A 23,709-nucleotide genomic window follows, 5' to 3' on the forward strand; every position below is an offset into this window, starting at 1 on the left:
GCAACATTTCTAAATTCCTCCTTAGTAGTCTGTTTCTGCTTCAAACTTCCATTCTGCTTTTTCGCATTGTAGCTTCCCTGGTTAGCCAGTGTCCTGATATATCTACTTGTTTTCCTGAGAACAGGGATGGGCTTTTCTTGTGCATGGAGGCTGCTGTTCTTAGAGGTCTGCATGTTCCCTGAGCGCCTTTGCACTTCAGAGCTGCCTCCAATGGGATCCCACCTACCACTTTCCTGAATGAACCAAAGTCTGCTCCTTTGGTCCATTGTCTGTACTGCTACTCAACTCCCTCACCCCCTTTATCATCTTGAACTCCTCTGCCTCAGAGTCACTGCAGCCAAGGTTGCCATTGATTTCACATCGCTAACCAGCTCCTCTTTACCAGTGAAGAGCTGATCTAGCTGTGTGTTGGTCTAGCTCCTGTTGGCCCTTTCAGTACTTGTATCAGAGAGCTCTCCCTGACACCCTCTAGGAATCTTGTTGACTGGATTTATGACTGCACAGGGAGCTCTAGGCCCTCCTGTGTGTTCCCCAGGCTACCTTTGTGCATGCACCTGAGGCAGGTGTCTGTCTGCCACATTTTATTATTCCCGAGGTCTCTTCTGTTCCTGTTACCTTGCGTCTTTTGCTTTAATTACCTTTTACAATATATTGGTGTTGAAACTAAGTGATCTTAAGGTCCTTTCCAACCCAAACCATTCTATGATTCTGTGATTTCCCTTTGTCCCCCTAAGACAGGACTAGAGTCCCGCACCTCTCCTCCCCACATTTTGTCCACCCCCTCTTCCCTTTTTTCTTGCCCTATATCTTCTCAAGCACACAGCATTACGGCTGCGACCCAAAAAGCCGGTTGCAGGATGTGCCATGGTGTTATGGAGATGGTGAGCTGCAGGCATGAGTCATAGCCATGCAAGACTGCCAACTTCCGTGTACTTTAAGCAAAATAAACGGAATTAGTTTATTGTTACAATACTTCAGTGTTTCCTGTAGGCTTTATTTCTTCCATGGCTCTAAATGTGTATTTAAAAATGGATGGCTTCTCTTTTCTGCACATATTAGGTAATGGCTTGTTTTTTTTTTAAAGGGATAATCATAGAATCACATGTGAAAATCGTGAAGAGGAAGGAATATGCCTTCTCACACCTGAAAACGACTAAGTATTTGGCACTTTGTGGAGTAGGAAGCAGAGGATTAGATGGGCCATGCTTACAAAGTCTTTGGAAGTCCAGGTATTTGGTTTGCTGTGCCCAGAGCTAAACTTGTGTCTGATTAGGATGAGCTGAAAAGGTGATACTTTTGCTGAGTATAACTGGATTTTAACTGGCAGAATTAAGAAATATACATTTGTTCTTAAATATAAAATTTAGCAAGTGGCATAGCAGCAACAGTGCCTACATTTTAATGTAAGAGAAATGTAATTGTAATAATTCAAATCCTTTAATTTGGATCACTGGGGAAGTGAAAATGAAATCTATTTTTAGCTTCAGCAGAATTCTGTGAAAAAATGCTTATACAATGCTAATATGCAACTGCTTGACTGTGAAGAGAGTTGTTTTCAGACTAACTCTTCTGACCTCAGTAGATAAGGATCAATCTTCAGGAGAGAAAGAGATAACGTATTTTAAAGTGTGCACTTGCTGCTGCTTATAAGGTGGTTTTTTTATAGATTTTGTTTTCGGGCCAATTGGTGCATTTAGATCAAGGAACGTTAGAGACTTCAGGCCTTGAAGACTTTTGTTCCATTACCTTTATATTCTGATCTTTTTCTTTGGATGTGCCAGTATTAATCCTAGCCTGTTAATAGACTTGTCTCAGCCTTTTGGATAACTCTGCCAGATGCAACTTTCTTCCCAGACTGAACTGAGCTGGATAGGCAACATGCACAACAGCACTGCTGAAACTCTGCTTATGGCTGGAACGTGGAACGAGACTCAGTCCACACGGTCACCGAGCTCTGAGTTTTCCCTGGGCGTGTTGGTGCTGCTGGCTTCCCTCATGGTGTTGCTCGCTTTGGTGACCATCCTTGGAAACGCCCTGGTGATCCTGGCTTTCATCATGGACAGAAACCTCAGGCATCAGAGTAACTATTACTTTCTCAATCTTGCTATTTCTGACTTTGCAGTAGGTAAGTCGCAGCAGTGGAAGCACGTACTGCTTTAGTCCTGGGAACCTTAGGAGAAGCAGTGGGGTTTGTTTTCTGGGTGGGTGGTTTCTTTGAAGAGAACTGTTTCCCAGGTGTGTGTCTGAGGGGGAGAGTAAGGAATAGTGGAAGCTGCATGAAGTGTTTTAACAGCGTATTCTGTGTCACAATATGCTAGAATGAGAAATGCATCCTTTTTCATATGAATATTTTTAATGGTGCTTCAGAAAAAAAGAGCAACTATTGTAAGTGAATACCACTTGAAAGAAAGGGGTTGCTTGCTACAGTTTATGATTTAGCTTCACTCCTCCTGTAAGATTGTTCATCGCACACTTCAGAACATGATTATGTTTGGCAGTGTGACTGTTTTTTTATGCAGCTACCTGTGGTACATCCAGGTAAATTAATTACTTCTCTACATAGTACTAATGGCTTTTGAGTGTGTTACACTACAAGAAAACACTTTGACTATGGTTTTATACTGACTTTAACTCAATGAAATGTAATTTATAGATCTAATGGATTGATGGCAGCAACAGCCTGCTGGCATCTCCCACCTGATTTCTTTATTAGTCCACTCTTTCCATAGTCTCATTGCAAAAGTCCAGGAAAGTTAGCCCCTGGAGATACCATAGATCCAGTTGTGCTGCATGATGGCAGGCAAAGAGGTGGGGGGCATGAACGCCTGTCAATGTTCAGCCCATGTGGCAGAAAAAGCCTGACAAAACCGTGGTCGTGGGGCAGATGTTCCAGCAAACACCTGGACTTGAGTCTTGCAAGGAGGTATTTCTTGCAGAAGTGATTAAGGCAGTCACAGAGACCAGTAATCACTGATTTACAAGGAGGGAAACAGCACTCATCGACTTACTCCACTTCTGGCAATACCATCCCCTGTAACTGCAGTTGGTGCTCTGTAGTGAAGTATGAGTTTAGCTTTTAAGAAATTCTGTGATTTATGCCATATATCATCTGTGGTGACAAATTCTGGGGCTCTCCCCATGCAGCAGAAACCAAATAATGTGTGTGCTGGAGCCTTTGCTTCCTGCTTCAGCGAGACAATTTGCTTGAACTGCCTTTTCATTGCTCAGGTCTTCTGCAAAAGTCTGTTTCATCTCCTGTCTTACCGTTTAGTCAACAGATTTAAATACTTACCTTCTACATCAGTTTTTGTTCGTTGTTGGCACCTAATGGAGTCTTAAATCAACCAAGAGGAAATTATTTGTATCAGTATTATGTTGGCCTATAGACCATTTAAACGTAAGACTTTGTCTCTGGGATCATTCAGAAAATGCTTTACTTTCTGAAGCTGCTGTGATATTTTCTTAATTCCTTAGAAGTCTGAAATCTTTCTAGGCATATGACTCACATCTTTTGTATCTATTGATTAGTAAAAGTGAGAATAGTTTCAAATATAAATGCTTAAAGTCTGGTTCTTGCATCTGTATTCATATCTATAGCTAAAAGTAGTTGTTACTTTTTTACATGGTGCCAAACATCAATCCCATTGAAGTTGATGAGAGCAGCAGCTGTCATCAGCAAGTATGAAAAATGAGTGTTTTGTACAAAAGGGATGCTGCTTGTGTTTAAGGTGTGTGTTAAAACAAGTCATCAGTAGTGAAACCTCTGTGTGCATTTCCCTGTTGCTAACAGTCTATCAGCTGTCAGTGGGCCACATCAGCCCGGATATGTTCAGTAAATTCTAAGCTCTTGATGTACGTATTAAGAAAAGAAGAATATGAGGAGCTTGAAATGATCTTGAAGCTGCATACAGTTTTCTGTTTGTCTCTGGTAGATCAGCATTTTCAGGAATGTAGCATCAGATATCGCACCATACTTTTGAAAAAAAATATTAGTGGTAAAATGAAGAAGTTCCTGGCTTAAAAATAAAACTGAGACATGACTTTTTTATGAAAACACTTCAGTAGAAGGCGTTTTGGACAAAAAACAAATGTAACAAACAGAAAATGATTTCTGGAGTTAATCTCAGCTGGAGAACCAGTATGAGATTAAAACATTCCTTAAAAATGGGAGAAGGTTTCATAGCTCTGCTTTGCCTACTCTATTTCTTGTAGAAAAGGTTTCTGGACACCGCGCAGACTGCCCCATATATGCTCTGTAGCTTACAAATACTTACCAATCTCACAATAATAACCAACATCAGCAACATCTGTATATGTGTTTGGGGGAAAACTAACACAGATAAAAGACTAGAAGATATACAGAGATGAGATCACATGTCAGAGCACAGCCACAATGCATACATGCTGCAGCACCGATTATGTATCTTTAGAGACTCTAAGTTAGTTAGACTGCAGTTTTCTTATTCAGCAGACCCTTCTTTGCAGATTTGTCTTGAACTTATTCCCAACAATTGGTGTACATAAGTGCAGTAAGATCTAATACATAGAAAGATGCTGTCAGATTTCATGGGAATATAAGAATTTCTGTATATAAATTGCTTATTCACCATAATAGATTTAATATTTATTTTTTATTTTTTTTTTTAGCCATATACCAGAATATTGTCTCTCTCTGCTTCCAAGACTACTGTTTGCAATCCATATCAACCAAATGGTGCCTCTGTGGTTGCTTCCCATAGGTGTGTTCTGCATGCCTCTCTACATCCCTTACAGCCTGACAGGGAAATGGCACTTGGGAAGAGGTGTCTGCAAGCTCTGGCTAGTTATGGACTATCTCCTGTGCACAGCTTCAGTATTCAGCATTGTTCTTATCAGCTATGATCGTTTTCTGTCAGTTACTAAAGCTGTAAGTACCTTGTTTATAGCTTCTCTGATTTTGTTAAAAGATCACAGGAGGATTGCATTTACCAACCTTTGCCATGTTGGTGAGCATAAGCTCAAATGTAGTTGAGATAATAGCCCTCAAAAATACATTGGCATGTGGAGATTATTGGGTATTTGCAGCTTGATGTGATGAAAGTTCTGCATGGAGCATGCTCCAGTCCAGAGCAGAACTTTTCTCATAATTTCTGCTGCAGGTTGCTTGAGGGAGAGCAGGGTGAAAAGGGTAAGGCAGGATAAAAAGGGGACAATAAAAAAGGAAGTTCAAAGTAAACTGGATTTGGGTTTGGACCTAAAATCAAGCAGGGGAGGAAAAGGCAGTGGGGCTAGCGCAGTGAAGAACACTGGGGAGAATGTCTAGACCTGGGATATGGTCCCAAATAATCCTGGAGAAGATTAGGAGCAAGAACAAGCAGGATAGAGAGTGGGGGCCAACTGCAGCGACTTCCTGTGGACATGAGGCAATAAGTCCTCTTGATGCCTTCACAGGTATCTTACAGAGCCCGGCAGGGAATAACGTCCAACCCTGTCATCAAGATGGTGGCCATCTGGGTCTTTGCCTTCCTCCTCTACTGCCCAGCAATCCTCTTCTGGGAGCACGTGGCTGGACACAGCGTGGTACCAGCGGACCAGTGCTATGCCGAGTTCTTCAGCAACTGGCTCTTCCTCCTGTGTGCATCCACCCTGGAGTTCTTTGTGCCTCTGCTCTTGGTGACCTACTTCAACGTGCACATCTTCCACAACATCCAGAGGTGCCAGTGGGGCGGCAGCACCCAGGACTGTGAGCATCCAAGGACCAGTAGCCTGTCTTGGAGATCCTGCCTCTCGCTGAGGCAAGGAGTGTTTTCTCCTTCACTGGAAGCCGAGGACAGTGTTTCTTCCTCCATGAGGCCAAAGAAAGAGTCTTTGGTAACTGAGAGCTCATCTCCAACCAGAGGCAATTCTGTAATGCCAGAAAATTACTTTTCTGTTTCTTTCTGCTCAAGGTCTGGGTCAAAACTGCAGCAGGACAAGAGAATAGCGAAGTCGCTTGCCATAATTGTGTGTGTGTTTGCCATTTGCTGGGCCCCATACACTTTACTAATGATCATTCGTGGGGCCTGCCAAAGAGAGTGCATCCATAAGTCCCTGTATGAAACAACCTTTTGGCTTTTGTGGCTCAATTCCTTTCTGAATCCGTTTCTCTACCCTCTCTGTCATATGAGATTTCGAATGGCTTTCATGAAAATACTATGTCCCCAAAAGTCTGCAACATTGAGATCAGGCTACTTTTAGATCGAAAAAAAAAAAAAAAAGGCTCAAGAGAAGCTGAATGAGGGCTGTGATTTAGTTGCGTAATTCTGGAATTACCAGGTACTAGATTTCTGAATAAATAAACAGGTGCAACTCCTTACATCATAGAGTGGTTTGCATTGGAAGGGACCCTAAAGCTCATCCAGTTCCAACCCCCTGCCACGGGCCGGGACACCTTCCACTAGAGCAGGTTGCTCAAAGTCCCATCCAACCTGGCCTTGAACACTGCCAGGGATGGAGCAGCCACAGCTTCTCCGGCAGCCCGTGCCAGTGTCTCACCACCCACACAGTAAAAGCTTCTTTCTTATATCTAGTCTAATCTTTCCTCTGTCAGTTTAAAGCCATTCCCCCTTGTCTTGTTACTACCTGCGCAGGGCTACTAAGACGATTAAGGGAGTGGAGCATCTCCCTTATGAGGAAAGGCTGAGGGAGCTGGGTCTCTATAGTTTGGAGAAGAGGAGACTGAGGGGTGACCTTATTAGTGTATATAAATATATAAAGGGGCAGTGTCACGAGGATGGAGCCAGGCTCTTCTCAGTGGCAAACAACGATAGGACAAGGGGTAATGGGTATAAACTGGAACACAAGAGGTTCCACTTAAACTTGAGAAGAAACTTCTTCTCAGTGAGGGTGACGGAACACTGGAACAGGCTGCCCAGGGGGGTTGTGGAGTCTCCTTCTCTGGAGACATTCAAAACCCACCTGGACACATTCCTGTGTAACCTCATCTAGGTGTCCCTGCTCCGGCAGGGGGATTGGACTAGATGATCTTTTGAGGTCCCTTCCAATCTCTAACATACTGTGATACTGTGATACCAGAGTAAAACTCTACTTTGTAGTACAGAACTTAAAAATTGCTATGAAAATATGTGAAGAAAAAGCTTTTATAAAAAAAATTCGTGTGTGTATCTAAGTGCAAAAACTAGAACTGAATAAAAGACAGTGCTACACTTTCTAGGAGGAATGTCTGGATACTGCAGACTTGGCATTTCGGTTTAATTTCTGAACAACAGCATAGTCCTGCATAAAACATCCTTGGACTTTAAGCAAAAGAACTGATGAAGGACCTCTTGCTGAGCAAATCTTGGTAAGGAAAATTTGGTTTTATTGCTGTTTGTGTGAGAGCCTTGTAGGTACCCAAAATGCCTTAACTGCCATGACCAACCTCACTTGGACCCCGACCCCTGACATAAACCTTGGGCCCCGGAGCACATTAGACTGGGGTTGTCGTGACCTGAGGTACATGAGTGCCCGCAGGTTGCTCTCAGTTCTGTCCTAACATTTTGTTGAGGTTTTAACTGGACTTCTGAGATTGACCTTGTCCCAGCTTGTCACCTCATGTTTGTGTCATGTTCTTCCCAAGCCATACCTGGGGAACCGAAGGTGTCCACAGTGGCATAATCTGTGATGTCATAGAATCATAGAACCAACTAGGTTTGAAAAGACCTGTAAGATCATCAAGCCCAACCATTACCCAGAACTGCCAAGACCACCACTAAACCATGTCATGGAAGGCCTCATCTACACAGTTTTTGAACATTTCCAGGGAATAAATCATGCAAGTGGAGCAAAGGCAGTCCGATCAGGGGCTCCGCAGTATGTTCTCAGCTCTGCCTACCAAGAGTTTCCTGTCCTTCTTCTCCCAGAACAATTCTAGATCCCAGCCTTTCCCTTAATTTTTTTAGCAGTGCTATCCTAATACTTTATTGTTACATCAATTTCCGTTCAATTGCATCCTTCAGTACTGGCTTTTTTCCTTGAAGCCTTGCCATGTTTCTTGTATTCCCGTAGTGCCTGGTTTCCCATTTTGCATCAGGTAGTTCCTCCATACTGTCATACTGCCGACAAATTTGCTATGGTACATATTTCTGCGTGCCTTGCTCAATGGTTCCCCAGGCACACTGGGACAGCTTTTTCACTAAACAATTACTCAGTTATTACTCAATTACATTACTGTTTTCCTTCTCATTTCTTGTACTGTGAAAATGTCTTTCTTTTTTAAGAGATCTACACAGAAATGTAATATTCTCTGAGTAAAACTTATTGTAATGTGTTAGCAGTCTAACACAGCCACAAATATCTTCCCTTACCTTATACAAACTCTACCATTCATAGCCTACCTGCTGTTAGGCTAGTGCAATTTTGGGGTAGAATCCAAGGTTCTTGCATATCATCATGTCAGACCAGGTCTCATCCCTGGTATTTCTAAAATGACAGTGCTGCCTTATCTCACAAATGCCAAACCCTAATGACCTGTATTCCTAACAAATGTAAACAATCATAGCTGATTCCCTTTGCTGGTATGGAGATTCTGACACAATATTTTGGAAGGGTTTTGAGAACTTGAACTAAACATGATGTAAAATGCAAAATTTTTGTCTAAGACAAAGTGTTTAAAAATATCAGAAATTAATATCAGACATTTTAATCAAACAAACTAAACAGATGTATTCAGACCAGAAAAAAAATCCAGTTACTCCTTGGTCTTGATTTTTACCTGCATGCATTTAGTTTAAAAACAATGTTTTATCAGCAGTGTTAATGAAGTGAGTTAGAAATAGCTTTCCTAGTGTAAATAGGGTAAAGAGTTATAAAGTAGAGTGGCTGGATTTTTGTACGGCAAAACTGGAACAGCATCATATAAGGAGAAAAGATGAAGGTGGAGTTCAATTTTTTTCTGTGCAGAAGGGATTGCTTTCTTGAACAGAAGAGAAATGAAAAAGGTAGACTGTCTCTTTCCTTATATCACCAAATCTAGGGATTGCCCTCTCAAGAATTTTCTCCTCTAGTCTCTTTTTCAGGATCTGGTTACTATCCTTCAAGCTGGATCAGTTTCTTGCTAGTGTTTGCACAGTGCTCTGATCTTCACTCATGTACATACTTGCTCCCTGATTAACTCTTCCTTATCACTCTATCATTAAGAAGAGTATTTGTTAGACTTCTCAGTTGCAAGAAGACTCAATATAACCAATATTGAGTCTTCACTGATGTGTTCTCTCTTGAGCTGTGGAGCTTTTAAAATCAGCCGTTCACTTTATCAATTTTCTATAGGATAATGTACAATGATTTGTGTTTGTCCTCTTCACACTGTTATATCTTGAACACCCTACCTAGGCCTGATCAAGGAAGAAACACAACTTCCCCCTAAAGACAATGCTTTTATTTCTTACTCCCAGGAAGGAGGAGAGTCACTGCTGTATAGGTACCTTCTAAAACAGGAGGTCTGCTTTCTCCAAACACCTGCATTGCCAACAAAGTGAGAAGCTCCTCCAGAGCATTATTTAGAGGAGCTAAACTCCTGACTTCACCCGTTTAGACAGCAGTTGAGAAGGCGTGTTCATCCCCAGGTAAGCTTGTGAATACAGGCACTGTGAGTGCATCTGCTAGTTTTCCTTATGATAGCTTCTCACAGAAGCCTCATTCTTGAGATTTTTCCCTCTCGCTGTTTCAACCTGCATGTTCCTGAAGATGTCACTAGTGCTACATGGCATGTTTAAACCCTGCAAATCCTTTCAAAAGGTGCCATTTATATGTACAGTCCTGCATGATGTGACACCAGCATTTTCTGCTAAAATGCCACCAGATCTGTTATAATTACATCTACTATTTACTCTGCTGCAGAAAAGATTAGTGGAAGGGATTATTGCCTTGGCAAAGAAAGGAAGATTTTAGTAATGTTGATAATTGTAAGTTAGTGCAGGACTTCATCCTAAGTTGTCGTGCATAGAAATTGTCCTGTGCTCTGCATTTAAAGCAGAGCCTTATATCACTCATGGAAAAGGAGAACAAGTAATACTGAGCTGAGAGCAGGACCTCAGCATTGACTCATTGTAGAAATGTGCCCCCTCCTCTGGTATAAAAGGCTTTTCTCTCATGATTGCTTTAAGCTATTTTAATAGTGGATTGGTGCTAAAATGTGTATTTCTCTCTCTTACCCTTCCTGCTGCTGCTCCTGGCCCCATGGTCCTGCTCCACTGCTATTCTAGGTGAGGGCTTGTGCATCTATGCAGGATATTCAGTCTAGGAACTAATCCAGGTGAAAAGTAACTGGTTTTCTGTTTGGTTGGTTAATTTAGGGTGAGCACCTTATCTAGCTTACCACACAAGCATAGAATTGCTAGCACCTGGTGCAACAGAATTGCTGAGACTTCTCTCTTTGTAAGCAGCTTACTTTTGGGTCAGCTTACAATGTTGAAGCTGCAGCTCAGCTTTGTATGTGAGTACCTGGATATGTTTCTCCATCATTTTCTAGAGATCAGAGCTTTAGCTTGACTGTCTTGGTAAACCTCCAGCAACTTTAGTAAAGTTGTGCCAAACTAGAGTGGAGTAGGACCTTGCCTTGATCTGTACAGTGAACAACTTCAACGGATCTCTCAGCTGGGCTTTTGGGATTGGATGACTTCCCCAGCAGGACAGATCTCACTTCTATTGCTTTCCCTGGCACACTAAGGGTCTTAGCAACTTTAGCTCTGCCTTTAGCCCTTTGTATGGGGGAAACTGTCTGTAACTGTTAAAATTAGTGGAGTTCCCTGCTGAGACATTTACATTGAACTGATTCTGCTGCTTTTGACAGCTGACTGCAAGTAGAGTCAGTCCTCAAGTATATACCAAGACAGTATGTCAGTGCAAATGCCTGTGTTACAGGACATGAGCGAAATTAATTTCTGCAATGTTGCTATGGAAGTTAATAGGTATCACCTCTGAAAATTAACTGTTTGCATTATTTGTATTATATTTAGGGGACAGGACTTATTAGGGAAAAATTCATGTCTAATTTGATTGAGATCACAGGCTTAAATCAGTAGCTTTACTGTCACCCATACTGATAGGGATTCAGGCTTCCAGTGACACTGGGAAGTGGGAAGAGGATGACACTAAAACTGTAGCTCCGTTTGAGGAGTGATTGTGCATTTTGTTCCTGTTGCACTGGGGTGCTGAGCCAGTACTAGTGATCAGCTCAGGGGAGTTTGCTACTCCTAATTAGGCAAAAATATTGTTTACCTTTTTAAACTTTTCACCTGGAATATTGAGCAATAAACTACATTTCACATATTGGTGCTCCAATAGATAAAAATATGCAGTCTTTTTCATGGATGACTAAAAGACACATAGACTACATACGCACCCATATGTAGACTGCTGGCGTATTCAAATTTAATGTGTTAAATTGCCATACTTCTGTTTGGATCACACAGATCTTGAATGGTAGAAAGGAAAAGCCTGAACCAAATGGGGACCGTGAGGGCAGCTGTTAGTTGCCTTCTAAGTTGCTCTTGTAAGATCTCACTTGAAGTACTGTGTACAGTTCTGGTGTCCTCAACATAAAAAGGACATGGAACTGTTGGAACAAGTCCAGAGGAGGGCCACGAGGATGATCAGGGGACTGGAGCACCTCCCGTATGAAGACAGGCTGAGAAAGTTGGGGCTGTTCAGCCTGGAGAAGAGAAGGCTGCATGGAGACCTCATAGCAGCCTTCCAGTACCTGAAGGGGGCCTATAGGGATGCTGGGGAGGGACTCTTCATCAGGGACTGTAGTGATAGGACAAGGGGTAATGGGTTAAAACTTAAATAGGGGAAGTTTAGATTGGATATAAGGAAGAAATTCTTTACTGTAAGGGTGGTGAGGCACTGGAATGGGTTGCCCAGGGAAGTTGCGAATGCTCCATCCCTGGCGGTGTTCAAGGCCAGGTTGGACAGAACCTTGGGTGACACGGTTTAGTGTGGGGTGTCCCTGCCCATGGCAGGGAGGTTGGAACTTGATGATCTTAAGGTCCTTTCCAACCCTGACTATTCTATGATTCTGAAACAGCAAGTAGCAAAAAACCTCTGGTTTTGGCAAAGACCTTGTGCCATATCTGAATGTCTCTTCTAAGAAGCTATATAGCTTCTTAGATGTTAGAAAGGACTGTCTGAAGATCAGTTAAATCAATTACCACAGAGATCTAGCAGAATTCTTTGGATGTATTTTTAACAAGAAAGGGAGCCAGCAGAGCATGAGGTATAATTCAGTTCTATCCTACATCCAGTTCTGGGTTGGAAAAGATCTGACAGGTTAAATAAAGTGCATCTTTTTCCCTTTCCTGTCTTCTAAATTTACTAGATTTTTAGCTAAGTGCCTTTTAAAAAGGATGTTAATAATACGGGTGCAGTTTATTAGATTGCTGGGGTTAAAAAATGTTTTTTCTGATTTTTGACATATTGGCTGTGTAAAGAAATATCCAGAGAGGAGACAGTGTGAATTGGACGTTCGTACTGTTGACAACATCACAACTTTATGGTCATTTTGGGTAGAGAAGACTTCCTCACCCTCTGTGGAGCAACTCAAAGTCTCTCTGTAGTGATCGGTAGTCCTGGAGCTAGTCTGTTTATTTCTTGCACTGGAAAGCACAAAGTGTTCATATAGGCCATCACCTCCTCTCCTTCCTCCCCCTGATCCTCCCAGAGCAAAAATCATCAGTGTAAGGGTTCCCGTGGGTGCTTTTTGGCAGAACTTACTGTTAGGATCTTTACATCTTGGATTGTCTTTCTTTCTCGCTTCAGGCCATTAGCCTTTGCCTCGTCCCCTTTGACTGCCTTGCATAATTCCTGTCTCTCTGTGGCTCTTCCTGGTTTAGATTTCTTAATTGAAAGCGAAGCTGCCACCATGGCACCTGAAGGGCTGCTGGTTGAGCCTGCAGTGGGGCAACAGCCCACAAAGAGAAATGCTGTGCTTCAGACTGTCCTGGTGGCTCTTGCCATCAGCTGTGTTTCGCTGACAATCAGGGCACTTGGCGTCCAATTTAACTTTTCTGATAGCGAAAAAGAGCTCCAAAGCTATGAGGTGAATTCAAAAGCCATGCCCTCCCCCAGAGAGAGGAGAGCAGAGATGTGAGGTGGGCAACACAGCAGCATGCCCAGAAGGCAACTTTCAAGAGCTGGGTACCATGTGCAAGGGGACCTGGGTGGCCCAGCCTGCAGGGGCTCCAACTTTAAATGATTTTTGTGTGTAACAAAACAGCTTGTGATTCAAAGCTGGGCTGATTGTGTTGTTTTTCAATGAATTTCAGGCTTTAAAAATTCTTTCCCTTACCCCCCAAACTTTTGTTTAATTTCTGCTCCAATTTATAGCCAAAGTTTACTTACTCCTCTTTAATACCTCAAATTAAGCTATAGATGCTGTCTTAGGAGGTTTACAGGCTGTTTATTTAGTAGTCAGGAGGGAGTGTGGTTGAGAGTTTGTTTGAAAGGTGAAGCAAAGAGATGAGGGCCGTTATGGAAGACCTTTGGTTGAGCACACACTTCAGTTGGGTCGTGCACTATTGGGGTGTATAAAGGTGCTGTAGTCCTTTTTCCCTGCTGAGACATGAATTCCCCCTGGACTGAGCATTCAGGGTGGGTTCAGTAACAGGAGCTGCCAGTCCTTTACAGCCTCTTTTCTTTCCTTCTTTTCCTTCTCTTGTCCTTAACTGCTCTGAACATCTTTTTCAGTGAAAGGGAAAGCAAAATTCTCCCTCCATGTGTGTGGTTTTATGAAGGGAACAGAAAGAGGAAGCAGAGCTACCCTTTGCTTACAACAAAAGATGTGATAGGAGGAAGTTCAAGGCTACTCTGCACAGAGTGGAGAAAGTAAACTTTCTCTGGAAAATGAAGGAAAACTTGAAAAAGAAAGCAGAAGACTAACTGCAAGCCTATTTATGTTTCACGGTATTGATGACTGTTGTGCAATGCGTGACTAAAACATCACTGAAAGGATACAGCCTACAGGAAAGCTGGAGAGGGACTTTTTACAAGGACATGTAGCCATAGGACAATGGCGAATGGCTTTATGCTGAACGATGGAAGATTTAGATTAGACATTTTAAAGAAGTTCTTTACTGTGAGAGAGGTGAAGCGCTGGCTCAGGTTGCCCAGAGAAGCTGTGGCTGCTCCTTCCCTGGCAGTGTTCAAGACCAGGTTGGACGGGGCTTGAAGCAACCTGGTCTAGTGGAAGGTGTCCCTGCCTGTGGCCAGGGGTTGGGACCAAACGATCCTTAAGGTTCTTTCCAACCCAAACCATTCTATGACTCTATGATTCTATGATTCTGTGAAAATGATGAGTGCAGTTACTCATACAAGCCTTAGTCATAACAGAAAAATGCTATGTTATCATTTTATTATGCCTTTTCATAGTGGTCTCCAACCTTATAAGTTGCAGAGGGATCCCCAAACTTAAAGGATGTCTACAATACAGAGTATAAACTATCTCTGAAGTTTGAACCTCCACAGGAATGCAGACTGACTTTGCGAAGTTAGCTGAGAGCCACATTCAGTCATGACACTTCTAAAACCTCACAACTTTTTAATAATATGAAATCTATACTTCTATTTACATACTTAAGTTTAATAAATATTGATCAGTTTAATACTTGATACAATGACACAGGGAGTTTAAGTAAATTATTTTAAGGTCTTAGGTGAGCTAAGATTTTAAGGTGATTTAAGGATTTAGATCAGTAGAAAATAATGAATTGTCTTTAAACCTTTAACACAGCTTAGCTGCAGCTTTGCAGACCAGCCTCTAGATATTTAAAAACAATTAATGTTTCCTCATGCAGCAGAGTTTGTGCCAACTCCAGCATGTTTCAAAACCGACACAGTTATGTTCCCCTCAAAGTGATCTGTGCCACTGAATTGACTATTACCCAAGGTTAAATTTTTTCCCTTCAAGGATTCATAAGTTTAGGGATGCTGTAAGCAGTTTTCTTGTGGCTTGGTCTTGCAGTATCACCCTTACAGGTAGACTATACCTGACACTGAATGGAGCCTTCCTCCATCATTCTTCCATCATTTCCAGCTTCCATGAGAATGGTCAGCTGGGAGAAGAGGCTGAAGGGGTTAGTAGTACCACTTCATATAATTGTAAGATAATCTTGGTTGGAAGAGATCTGTGAAGGTCATTTAGTTCAAGAAAGAGCACTTCAAATGTATAAACAAGTTTAACCTTTTTTCCCATTTCTTTCTCTGTATTAGTTCTTCTGATTCTCTGAGGGAGTGAGAGCACAGAAAGTACAGCACTATGATTCTCAGTTGTTTTCCTTCTTAACAGAGTTCTAAAGAAAGACAGATTTTAAATGGCAGGGAATATTTCTGGGGCAGTGAAATGGGAATTGTGAATGGCATCCACCACACCTTGCCCTACCAGAGCGAGACACAGGATTTCACAGGTCCAGGGCACTGTCAACAGCCACCAGTACCTCCTGCCACTCCACTTCCTGCCTGCTGCTGCTGACAGGTCCTATTTTGCTGACTGGTTATGTGATAATGTGGTCCACGTCTAGTGAAAACTGGACATTAAGGGTGGCAAATACTGACAGTGGTAGTGGGCATAGGATGAAATCAACCTGTTTCTCTGCTTTTTCCCAGGGCTTTGCCTCATTTTCTATGTCAGTGTCTCCTAGACTTTGTGCACTTACAGAGCACTGTAAGCCATCATATTTCTGTCACAACCTGGTCAGAAATCAAAGAGTGGGGGAGTGCTTGACTCTTGTCCAACTGATTTAACTGGAGACAGAATCTTTGCATTTTCTCTTACATAGGAAGTCTGTATTTAAAGGCTAGCAACATCCAGCTTATACCTATACCAAGTGTATTGATGCTGGGCTTTATTTCTATTCCAGATTTTATTAACTTACAGATGTGACAAATTATTTTATGATAATATTCACTGACATTAAAATACAGGATTTTTTTAAATACAAATTATGTGAAGTGCTATAATGGCCCACTTATATCGGTTCTCAAGTAACCTTGCATTTAATTCCCATTTTGCAAAATTAACCGCAATGCTGGTTTTATGCTGTATTTCTTAACATGATCTAATTTGAATAATTTGATTCAAAAGTTGGTTCAGAGCATGTGTTTTATGTAAAAACACAGCAGTGGTCTTTAAAAAGCACAAAGTAGGAACTGAGGAAACAAAGACAATCCCTGAGCATCTGACAGTTCCCTACTCTCAGGTCACTTTCTGGGGCCATCCTTTCTCACATACCCACTGCTCGCCCTGAGATGTAATTAGCTTTCAGTCTCACAACTCTTCTTGGAAACCTTTGCCTGAGCTGCAAAGCTTTTGCAGCTTGTTTTCTTTCCAACCTGCATTTACTCTCGACCACTTTGTATGCATAGGTTCTGTGCCAGTGTTGTCTTTTGTTTTAGAGAGGTCTCCTTTTCCCAGGCTGCTTCTCGCAGACGCATCCCCCCTTGTTAGGCTGAACAGCCAGAAGTCTCACATCCATTTTCCTAACCTTCATGCTGACCTCTATGTGCCTCTTCCAGCTGGAAGGTATCTCCCTGAAATGTGGGTGACCAGAAGTGTATGCAGTTTTCCATATGGTATCACCTGGGCCTCATACAAAGACATGAATGCTTCCCTATTTTTACTGGAAATACCTCCCCTGCTGCCCTCATAGTTACCTTTTCAAAAAAAAGAAATTGAGTGAGTCTGGCAAGGTCTACCTTTAGTAAACCCATGTTGCATTTTATCCCATATTGCTTTTACCTCTGCATCATTAATTAGACTCCCCACTGAACACTATTTTAAAGCCTAGGAAGCTATTCAAGTGGCTCTAATAGACCTGTAAATATGGGTCAATTTTTTCACCTTCTTAATTGCAGGTCATACCCTTATCATTCCTGAGTCCTGTGGCGCTGTCTGCAACAGTTTATCAAAGAGATTTGCTAGGAGACTTGAAAAATCATGTGGCTGAGCTTTCCTAACTTAAGGCAAGATATTTTCTCATTCTTCTTATTTGAACATGCTGGTGTTCTTTGTCTGAGGGAAGCTGTATATTTTCTTTGCATTCTGTATTCAGTTTGGCTGACTTACCTGTGCTTTTGTTCTTTCAAATCAATGATCTAACTTACAAAATATTTTTGCTGTATTTCCCATTTAATTTAAGCTGAACCAGTTTGCAATAACTTTGTGAAAGATATTCTTTATGATCATCTGTCTTGTATAGTGCCTTTAATAGGAATCAAACCAGGTCTAGGCTATGTTTGTTGAATCAGGGTTGCTAGGGATGAAGATACTTGGCCATCCCAGGTAATGGTATTGTCAGACCATACTACCATTAGAAACATGTGTTTGCTAACCTATATCTAGGCTGTCATAGTTTGCCATAACAATATTTCTGACAGCTCTTAAACAACCATAGTGAGATTGCTGGGGATAGCCAAATGTGCTGGTGGAATTTAGCGGCTGATTATTGGAAAATGCCGTTGTCCCCAAACAAGGATTTTTTCTTCTGTGCTCAAGCTCTTCTTGTATATTGGTGCCACCCTTCTTTCTTATTGTGGCTTCCTTCTCATGTAACTGCATTAGAAAGTCCAGGTTATTTTTTAAATTTCATGGTGAAATTCGGTGGTCTCAATGACAACAGCAACAAAAAAATCCACCTATATTCATCTCAGGAATAATATTGCATGCTTTAAAATGTGCCCTTGTTGTGGATTTCAGAAAAATCAGTGAGGCCAAGCATGTCATATAAACTACGTTAGAAGTGTTCTCAGTTGTCAAAGCAGGCTTCTTTTATTTATGGCTTTGATTAGCTGTTACTCAGTTTGGGGACATAGGGAAAATTTGGGAAAAGCAGAAGCCAGTAATGAATGGCCAGGAAAACACATTTTTCTAAAACAACAAAGCCCCAAACCCACCAACCAGACTATTCTATAAGCAAATGTGCTCAATGGAGATAGTCCAGACAACTGCACCTGGACACCACCTGGATATAATTAAGGTCCCAGAATGGAAGATGTGTTAAACTACATGCCAGAATATTTAACACTGTCTGTCCTTTACTCACCTGCTGTAAAAGGATGGCATACTGCTCTGAGTTAGATAGTACAGCAGTATGGACCCATAGGACTCTGGATACCTTTGAGGAAGACCTTAGGTTTTGGTTCTGCCAGTGTCTCTATATGCACATTGGCTTTTCACTCCTTCTTGACCCTACAAAGATCAACCACATGCAAAGGGTATTGCTATGGCTTGCAAGAAGGAATTTCTTTGGGACTCTTTTCATAGTCACATCCATGGGCCAGGCACAGTCTCCCTTTGTCTCCTCTGAAAATATTAATTAAAACAGCACTCACCATGTTGTTTCTTTCTCTCAACCATTACTGTCCATGTTATTTCTTTTTCAATGTGTCATTCAGATCCAAACTTCAGAAACACTCATTTCATGTGCTCCTTTATTATCCTGAAGTGGAGAAGGCACAAGAAAATTTTCACATATTTTAAACTGGGTTATTCATAGACTGACTTGTCTGAAATGAAATGTAATGCTTTGCCTGAAAAAAGTGAAGGGGAAAAATTAAGTTGAGCAATGCAAAATATAGCAATCAGTTGGTCAAAATCTGATATAGTGCCTTCATTAAATGTTAAAAATCTCTGTTGAAATAGTATTAGCACAGCAGAGTTATGAAGAGCCAGAGGTAAATAATGGCTCAGAACAAATAGGCCTCATCAGGAAAAGAAAGGTACATTTCACCTTATGGTGATCAGAAACTGTCCTCATATATGTTAAAAATTATGCCTAATCACATTATTACTATCATTACATGTGACCTTTTCCGATTACACTACAGTTAGAGTAAATGGTAAAAAAAAGCAGCATGAGTGAAGACTTCCTATATAATTTTGTGTTTTATTAGTTTTGTAGAGGAACTTGGGACAGGAGTCTGTTGCAATAGACAATGCAACAAAGCAATTTGGTCACTGATTGGCTTTCTCATCTGGGATGCTCCAAGGGAGGGACAAAGAAATGCAATCAGACATTATGATGATTCATGTAACTGGATGCTGACAGACAGGCTAGACCAAGATTTTCCTGAGCTAGCTGCTTTATAAACACAGAATGATCTGGTCCTTGCCTGAAGAAGTGTTAACAGCCTTGATAAACAACAGAATAAAGTAAAATTAGCACATGAAGGGCATCTCAGCCACCTGTGACTCCTTCTCAACCTTCAGAGGTCCTGGAAGAATTGGGTCCTGAAGAGGGACCTAGGGTGATGGGTCAGGCTTACCTTGTCTGTTGTTGGATTCAGTATTATTCCTCATTAGCAGAATATATGGTAATAAATGAATATGCAAAACCAATAGCAACGCTAAAATCCCTGCCATTGTGCAGGGTCTTCATAGAATCACAGAATGGTTTGTGTTGGAAGGTACCTTAAAGATCATCTAGTTTCAACCCCCCCGCAATGGGCAGGGTCACCTTCCTCTAAATCAGGTTGCTTAAAGCTTGTGTCCCTAATTCAGGCCTTCGGTGATTCATCTTTGTTGGAGGAGCTGGGAACACTTTGTGACCAGCAGTGAGTGACCAGCATTGTGCTGGAGAGAGCGTGCTCCACGAGGGGGGATTTTGCAGAAGGTAGCATGAAAAGGAGAGAGGAGAAAGAAGCAGGTTCATTTGCTCCTTGTAGCTTGAATGAAAAGCAAAGCAGACAGAAAAAAGCAAGGCCCTTGGGGAAAGGAGGGCAGGGAGAAGAGATCTGCGCTTAGCTGCACCATTGGCAAGCTTCCCAAAGGAGTGTGAGGCAGGAGTTGAAATGGGGATCAGCATAACGAGAAAGAGAGCTACGAAGGTGTCATGGAATCTGTTTTGAATAGACACAAGAAATAATGTGCATCCTGGATTTTATCTCAGAGAAAAGCTGCTGTAATCTATGTAAATGACGATGAAGGATTCAATCATATAGAGATATTTGTGTTTTAAATTTGAAGTGACTGACAAACAATGTCTAGAGGACAGGAAAGAGAGTAGTGGTGTTAGGATTTTCTCCATCTTAGGGAATAAATGTTGAGTATTGTCACAGATAATATGATTTCATGATTCTATGTCTATGTAAAAAAGGAAACCTGTCTTCTTTCTTTGTGTGGAAGTGTGACTCTATTCCCAGCCAAACCTTTGTGATACAAGCAAAGTTAGAAGAAAAGAGTACAAATCAACTAAAGGAAAAGAACACAGGTGCAAATAAGTCTTGAAATATATATATTTGGGCAGAATATGAATGTTTAAAAGATATTAATATACCCTCTGAGAGATGAGGAAAGGTTCTGCCACCTCCTATTATCTGGCTTAGTAGGCTGAATAAGTGAATAATTCAGAGCGCAAAGTTTCTCCAATGAATGAGTCACCTAGACTCCAAACTATTAGCATGCAGCCAAGGCACATTGAAAAAGGAGAGTTCATCCACACTGGTTTTAGTAACTGCTCCACTCAGTGGGGAAATAAATCAGTTTTTCCTCAGTTAACACAGGATCTGAATAACCATCAATTCCCTCCACAGTATCTGCAGCACAAATGGTATCACAGATGCTTGATTGTGGGTATAAATTAGCATATTATGCCCATAGGGGGAGGCTAGATGATGATGGCTTAGTAGTTGAAGCCTGCTGGCCTCTGGGAAAGTGCAAATATAATGTCAGATGACTCAGTTTGCCAGGTGAGCAACAGGGGCTGTGCCTCTGCAAAACAAAAAGGTGAAAAATGAAGACATATTGCAGAGCTGTGTCTGTGGTCATAGATGCAGTGCTACTTGGCATCAACAGTTCCTGACAGTTAGAGGGGAGGAAAAGCTGTCAGCACTTTTCAAAACTTAAATTGTTGAGAAGAAAGATGAAGAAGTATCTGGGTAAAATGCCATGGCATGGGTCTTTCCTCTCACCTACTGCCCCCTCCTGGAGGAAGGGATATGACAACTACTAGGAACTCGTGTTAGAGTTGTAGGAGCTGTCTGTGGAAGCTCAGACCTCCATCTAGAAGGCAGTATCTGTGACTGAAGATCCTGACACTGTTTAAAAGCAAAAGACAAAACAAGGTAGAAGTCAGCAGATTTGCAGATTTGCTGGCTGCAGAGATTTCGGAAGAGGACAGAACTGCTGCAACATCATCTCGGTGTCAGACCTACTTGAATATGGACCTATTTAAGAATCCCAAGTTATAGCATACATAAGCAAAATAGTTCCAAGTTCCCCACGCAAACCTCAGTGGTATATCATGAGTTTGTGAAAGACTGATGGGTTAAATATACCAGGAGTCAGTAGGATTGTGAGGGCAAAGGCAGCAAGCAATCGACTTCACTGTCATTGCAGTAGAACCGCATCCCAGTCCCACTTCTGGTCCCCAGGGATAATAGACAGCATCAGTGTGGGACCACCAGGACAGGGAACAAGAGCAGCACAGCACTATACTTCACTGCACCAGCCTGGCTGGGCCACTTTTTTCTTTCCTGTAGTTTATTTCCTTCATACATCCTCACAGCAGGTTTTCCTCCCCGACTTTTTTCTATTCGCATCCTTTTTGTTCTTGCCACCCACATTTTTTCTCTCTTACAAAGAAGAGTTTGATTCCTATAAATCTTCCAACACTCAACACCTCTCTCTTGGTGGCCTGTTGTTCATGAGGCAGCATCTGCATGGTGCCAGGTGGGATCCTTTGTCAGCAATTGACAGGAGATGCTGCTGCTGGTAGCTGTTGCGCACATGAAAAGGAAGGTGATGCTGAAGCGAGGTTGTTAGAAAACCACAAGCCTCTCTCCGCACATTGGGAGGACAAGTCTACAGATTTCTCCTTTGCTGCTGCCTGCCAGCATGGAGCTGTCAATTATGGCCTGTGCTTTGAAGCTGGAGCAGCAGTTTGGCCTCCCCCTCCTAGGCCATCCCTGCCTCCTCTGTTGTGCAGAGCTGCTTCTCCAGGTTAATGAGGTGCTGGTGTAACTCTGGCACCCGCCTCCTGTGCTGACAGCTGTATCCTGGCTCCAGGAGGCCTGGCACATTCCCACCGCTGTCGCTGACCCAGGACCCTCACTGGAGCTGCTGTGCACCTAGCAGCAGCTGATTTCCCATGGGCTGGAAGGGGAAGACAGCACCAGTATCCAATACTGTTAAACAAGAGACTTGGGTGACACTTAGGTTTTTCTTACAGGCTGGGTGAGTCCATCTTTCACTGCAGCTGCTAAGTGAGGAGTGAAAAAGCAGACTCCATCCTTCTTCTCCTTCTCCTTGCTCTCCACACATGCAGCAGTCATGGGTGCCCTGCAATGTGAATAGCTCTCTGATGAGGACAAGGAGCATATCCGTCTGCCTGCCTGCCAGGGCAGCCAGCAAAGGCAGCTATGAAAGCAACATTGCTAAAAACTCATTTTATCGTCATAGGATAAGTGTGGTGTATCCTGGGAAAGGGAATTTTCCATGTCTTGGGTGTGCACACGCAGGTGTGCCTCTGCAAGGGGCACCTGCGCTGGCTCTCCTGTGCCATCAGTCACCTGCTGGTGCCACCTCATCCAGAATAGGTCCAGCTCTGCTCAGGTGCATCCCCAAAATGTTCACTGCTTGTGAGGTTATTAACCTCCAGGGTTTCCAGAAAGAAAGCTGTTCTTAGGCAGTGGGAGCAGGGCTGGAACAAGGCTGGGGGGAAGCGGATGTCCCAGCCATTGTTGTGAGAGGCACACAAATGGGAGAAGCAAGCAATGACTCGGAGTGACACTGCAACTTCCTGCTGTAGCAGGAGGCCCCAAGGGGACCTGTCCTTCAGATCTACTACATGGCAGGGGGAGGTGGTCCTTCCAATGTCCTGCCGATGTCTTCAACCAGCCCCAGGGAGGCAGATCTTGAGAACAGGGTTCCTCTTCTGTTGCTTGAGGTTGCGGGGGATGACCTGTAACAGCAAATGTTTACTTCTCAATTAATTATTGATTTTTTTCCAATTCACCGACAGCTCTGAATGTCCCTGGAGCTGCTGCAAAAGATAGAAACAAAGCTACTAGGTGCCTTAATTAATTATCTGGTTTTCTTTCCTCTCAGGAACCAAGAAGCTACTTCTCAACATTCATGGGTCATGGATTCCTTTCTCAGCATCCATGTAACTTTTTTGAATGTTAGAGCTATAGTATCTACAGTGCAGCCAGGGATGATGACATTGGGAAGTGGATGCTCATGTAGTTACTCCACTCTTTGGTCTTTAATGCACAGGTAATGACTCAGATGCACGGAGCCCCTCTGCTTCCTTTATGATGGCAATTTTCCACCTGATAAGTATTTTTACTATTATAGATCTTATGAGAGGAAAGATTGGTGTAGGTGGTAAATTGCCTTGAAGCACTTGCAATCAGTACCATTGCCAGTAAATTCATATTTTTGGAAATACTGGGATGTTGCTGTTTAAGTGATCTTATACACCATTACAGGCAAGGGTGACAATGAAGGGCTGCTTTGTAGCTGATCTGGTGCAGCTACAGAGCCCTCCAGCACAGGCACAGCTCATGGGCAGTGGGCTGTGGTTCAGAAGGAGGGTGAGGAGGTAAGGACATGGAGGCTGAGCTAGGGCTGCCCCAGGCACCACTAGTGAACGGAGACTACTGCCTGTTAAGTTGCCTCCCATCACTCCTTCACAGGAGCTTTTGCTAGTACAGCTAATCCTGCTCTAGGGATTTACCAGGAATAAAAAACAGGAATAAAAA

At 42.4% G+C, this 23,709-nt stretch overlaps 1 protein-coding gene across 1 annotated transcript; it reads left to right on the forward strand.

Annotated features, from left to right (window-relative positions):
• Positions 1 to 1,836: 1,836 nt before the first annotated feature.
• LOC308217607 (histamine H3 receptor-like) lies at positions 1,837 to 6,558 on the forward strand (the record flags this gene model as incomplete). Its single annotated transcript, XM_080610772.1, has 3 exons — positions 1,837 to 2,125; positions 4,740 to 4,906; positions 5,431 to 6,558. 3 exons carry the CDS (start codon positions 1,837 to 1,839, stop codon positions 6,214 to 6,216), a joined length of 1,242 nt encoding a protein of 413 aa, XP_080466898.1. The 3' UTR covers positions 6,217 to 6,558.
• Positions 6,559 to 23,709: the final 17,151 nt, after the last annotated feature.

This window comes from Psittacula echo (genome assembly GCF_963264785.1).
Source record: "Psittacula echo genome assembly, chromosome: 2".
Lineage (NCBI taxonomy): Eukaryota > Metazoa > Chordata > Aves > Psittaciformes > Psittacidae > Psittacula > Psittacula echo.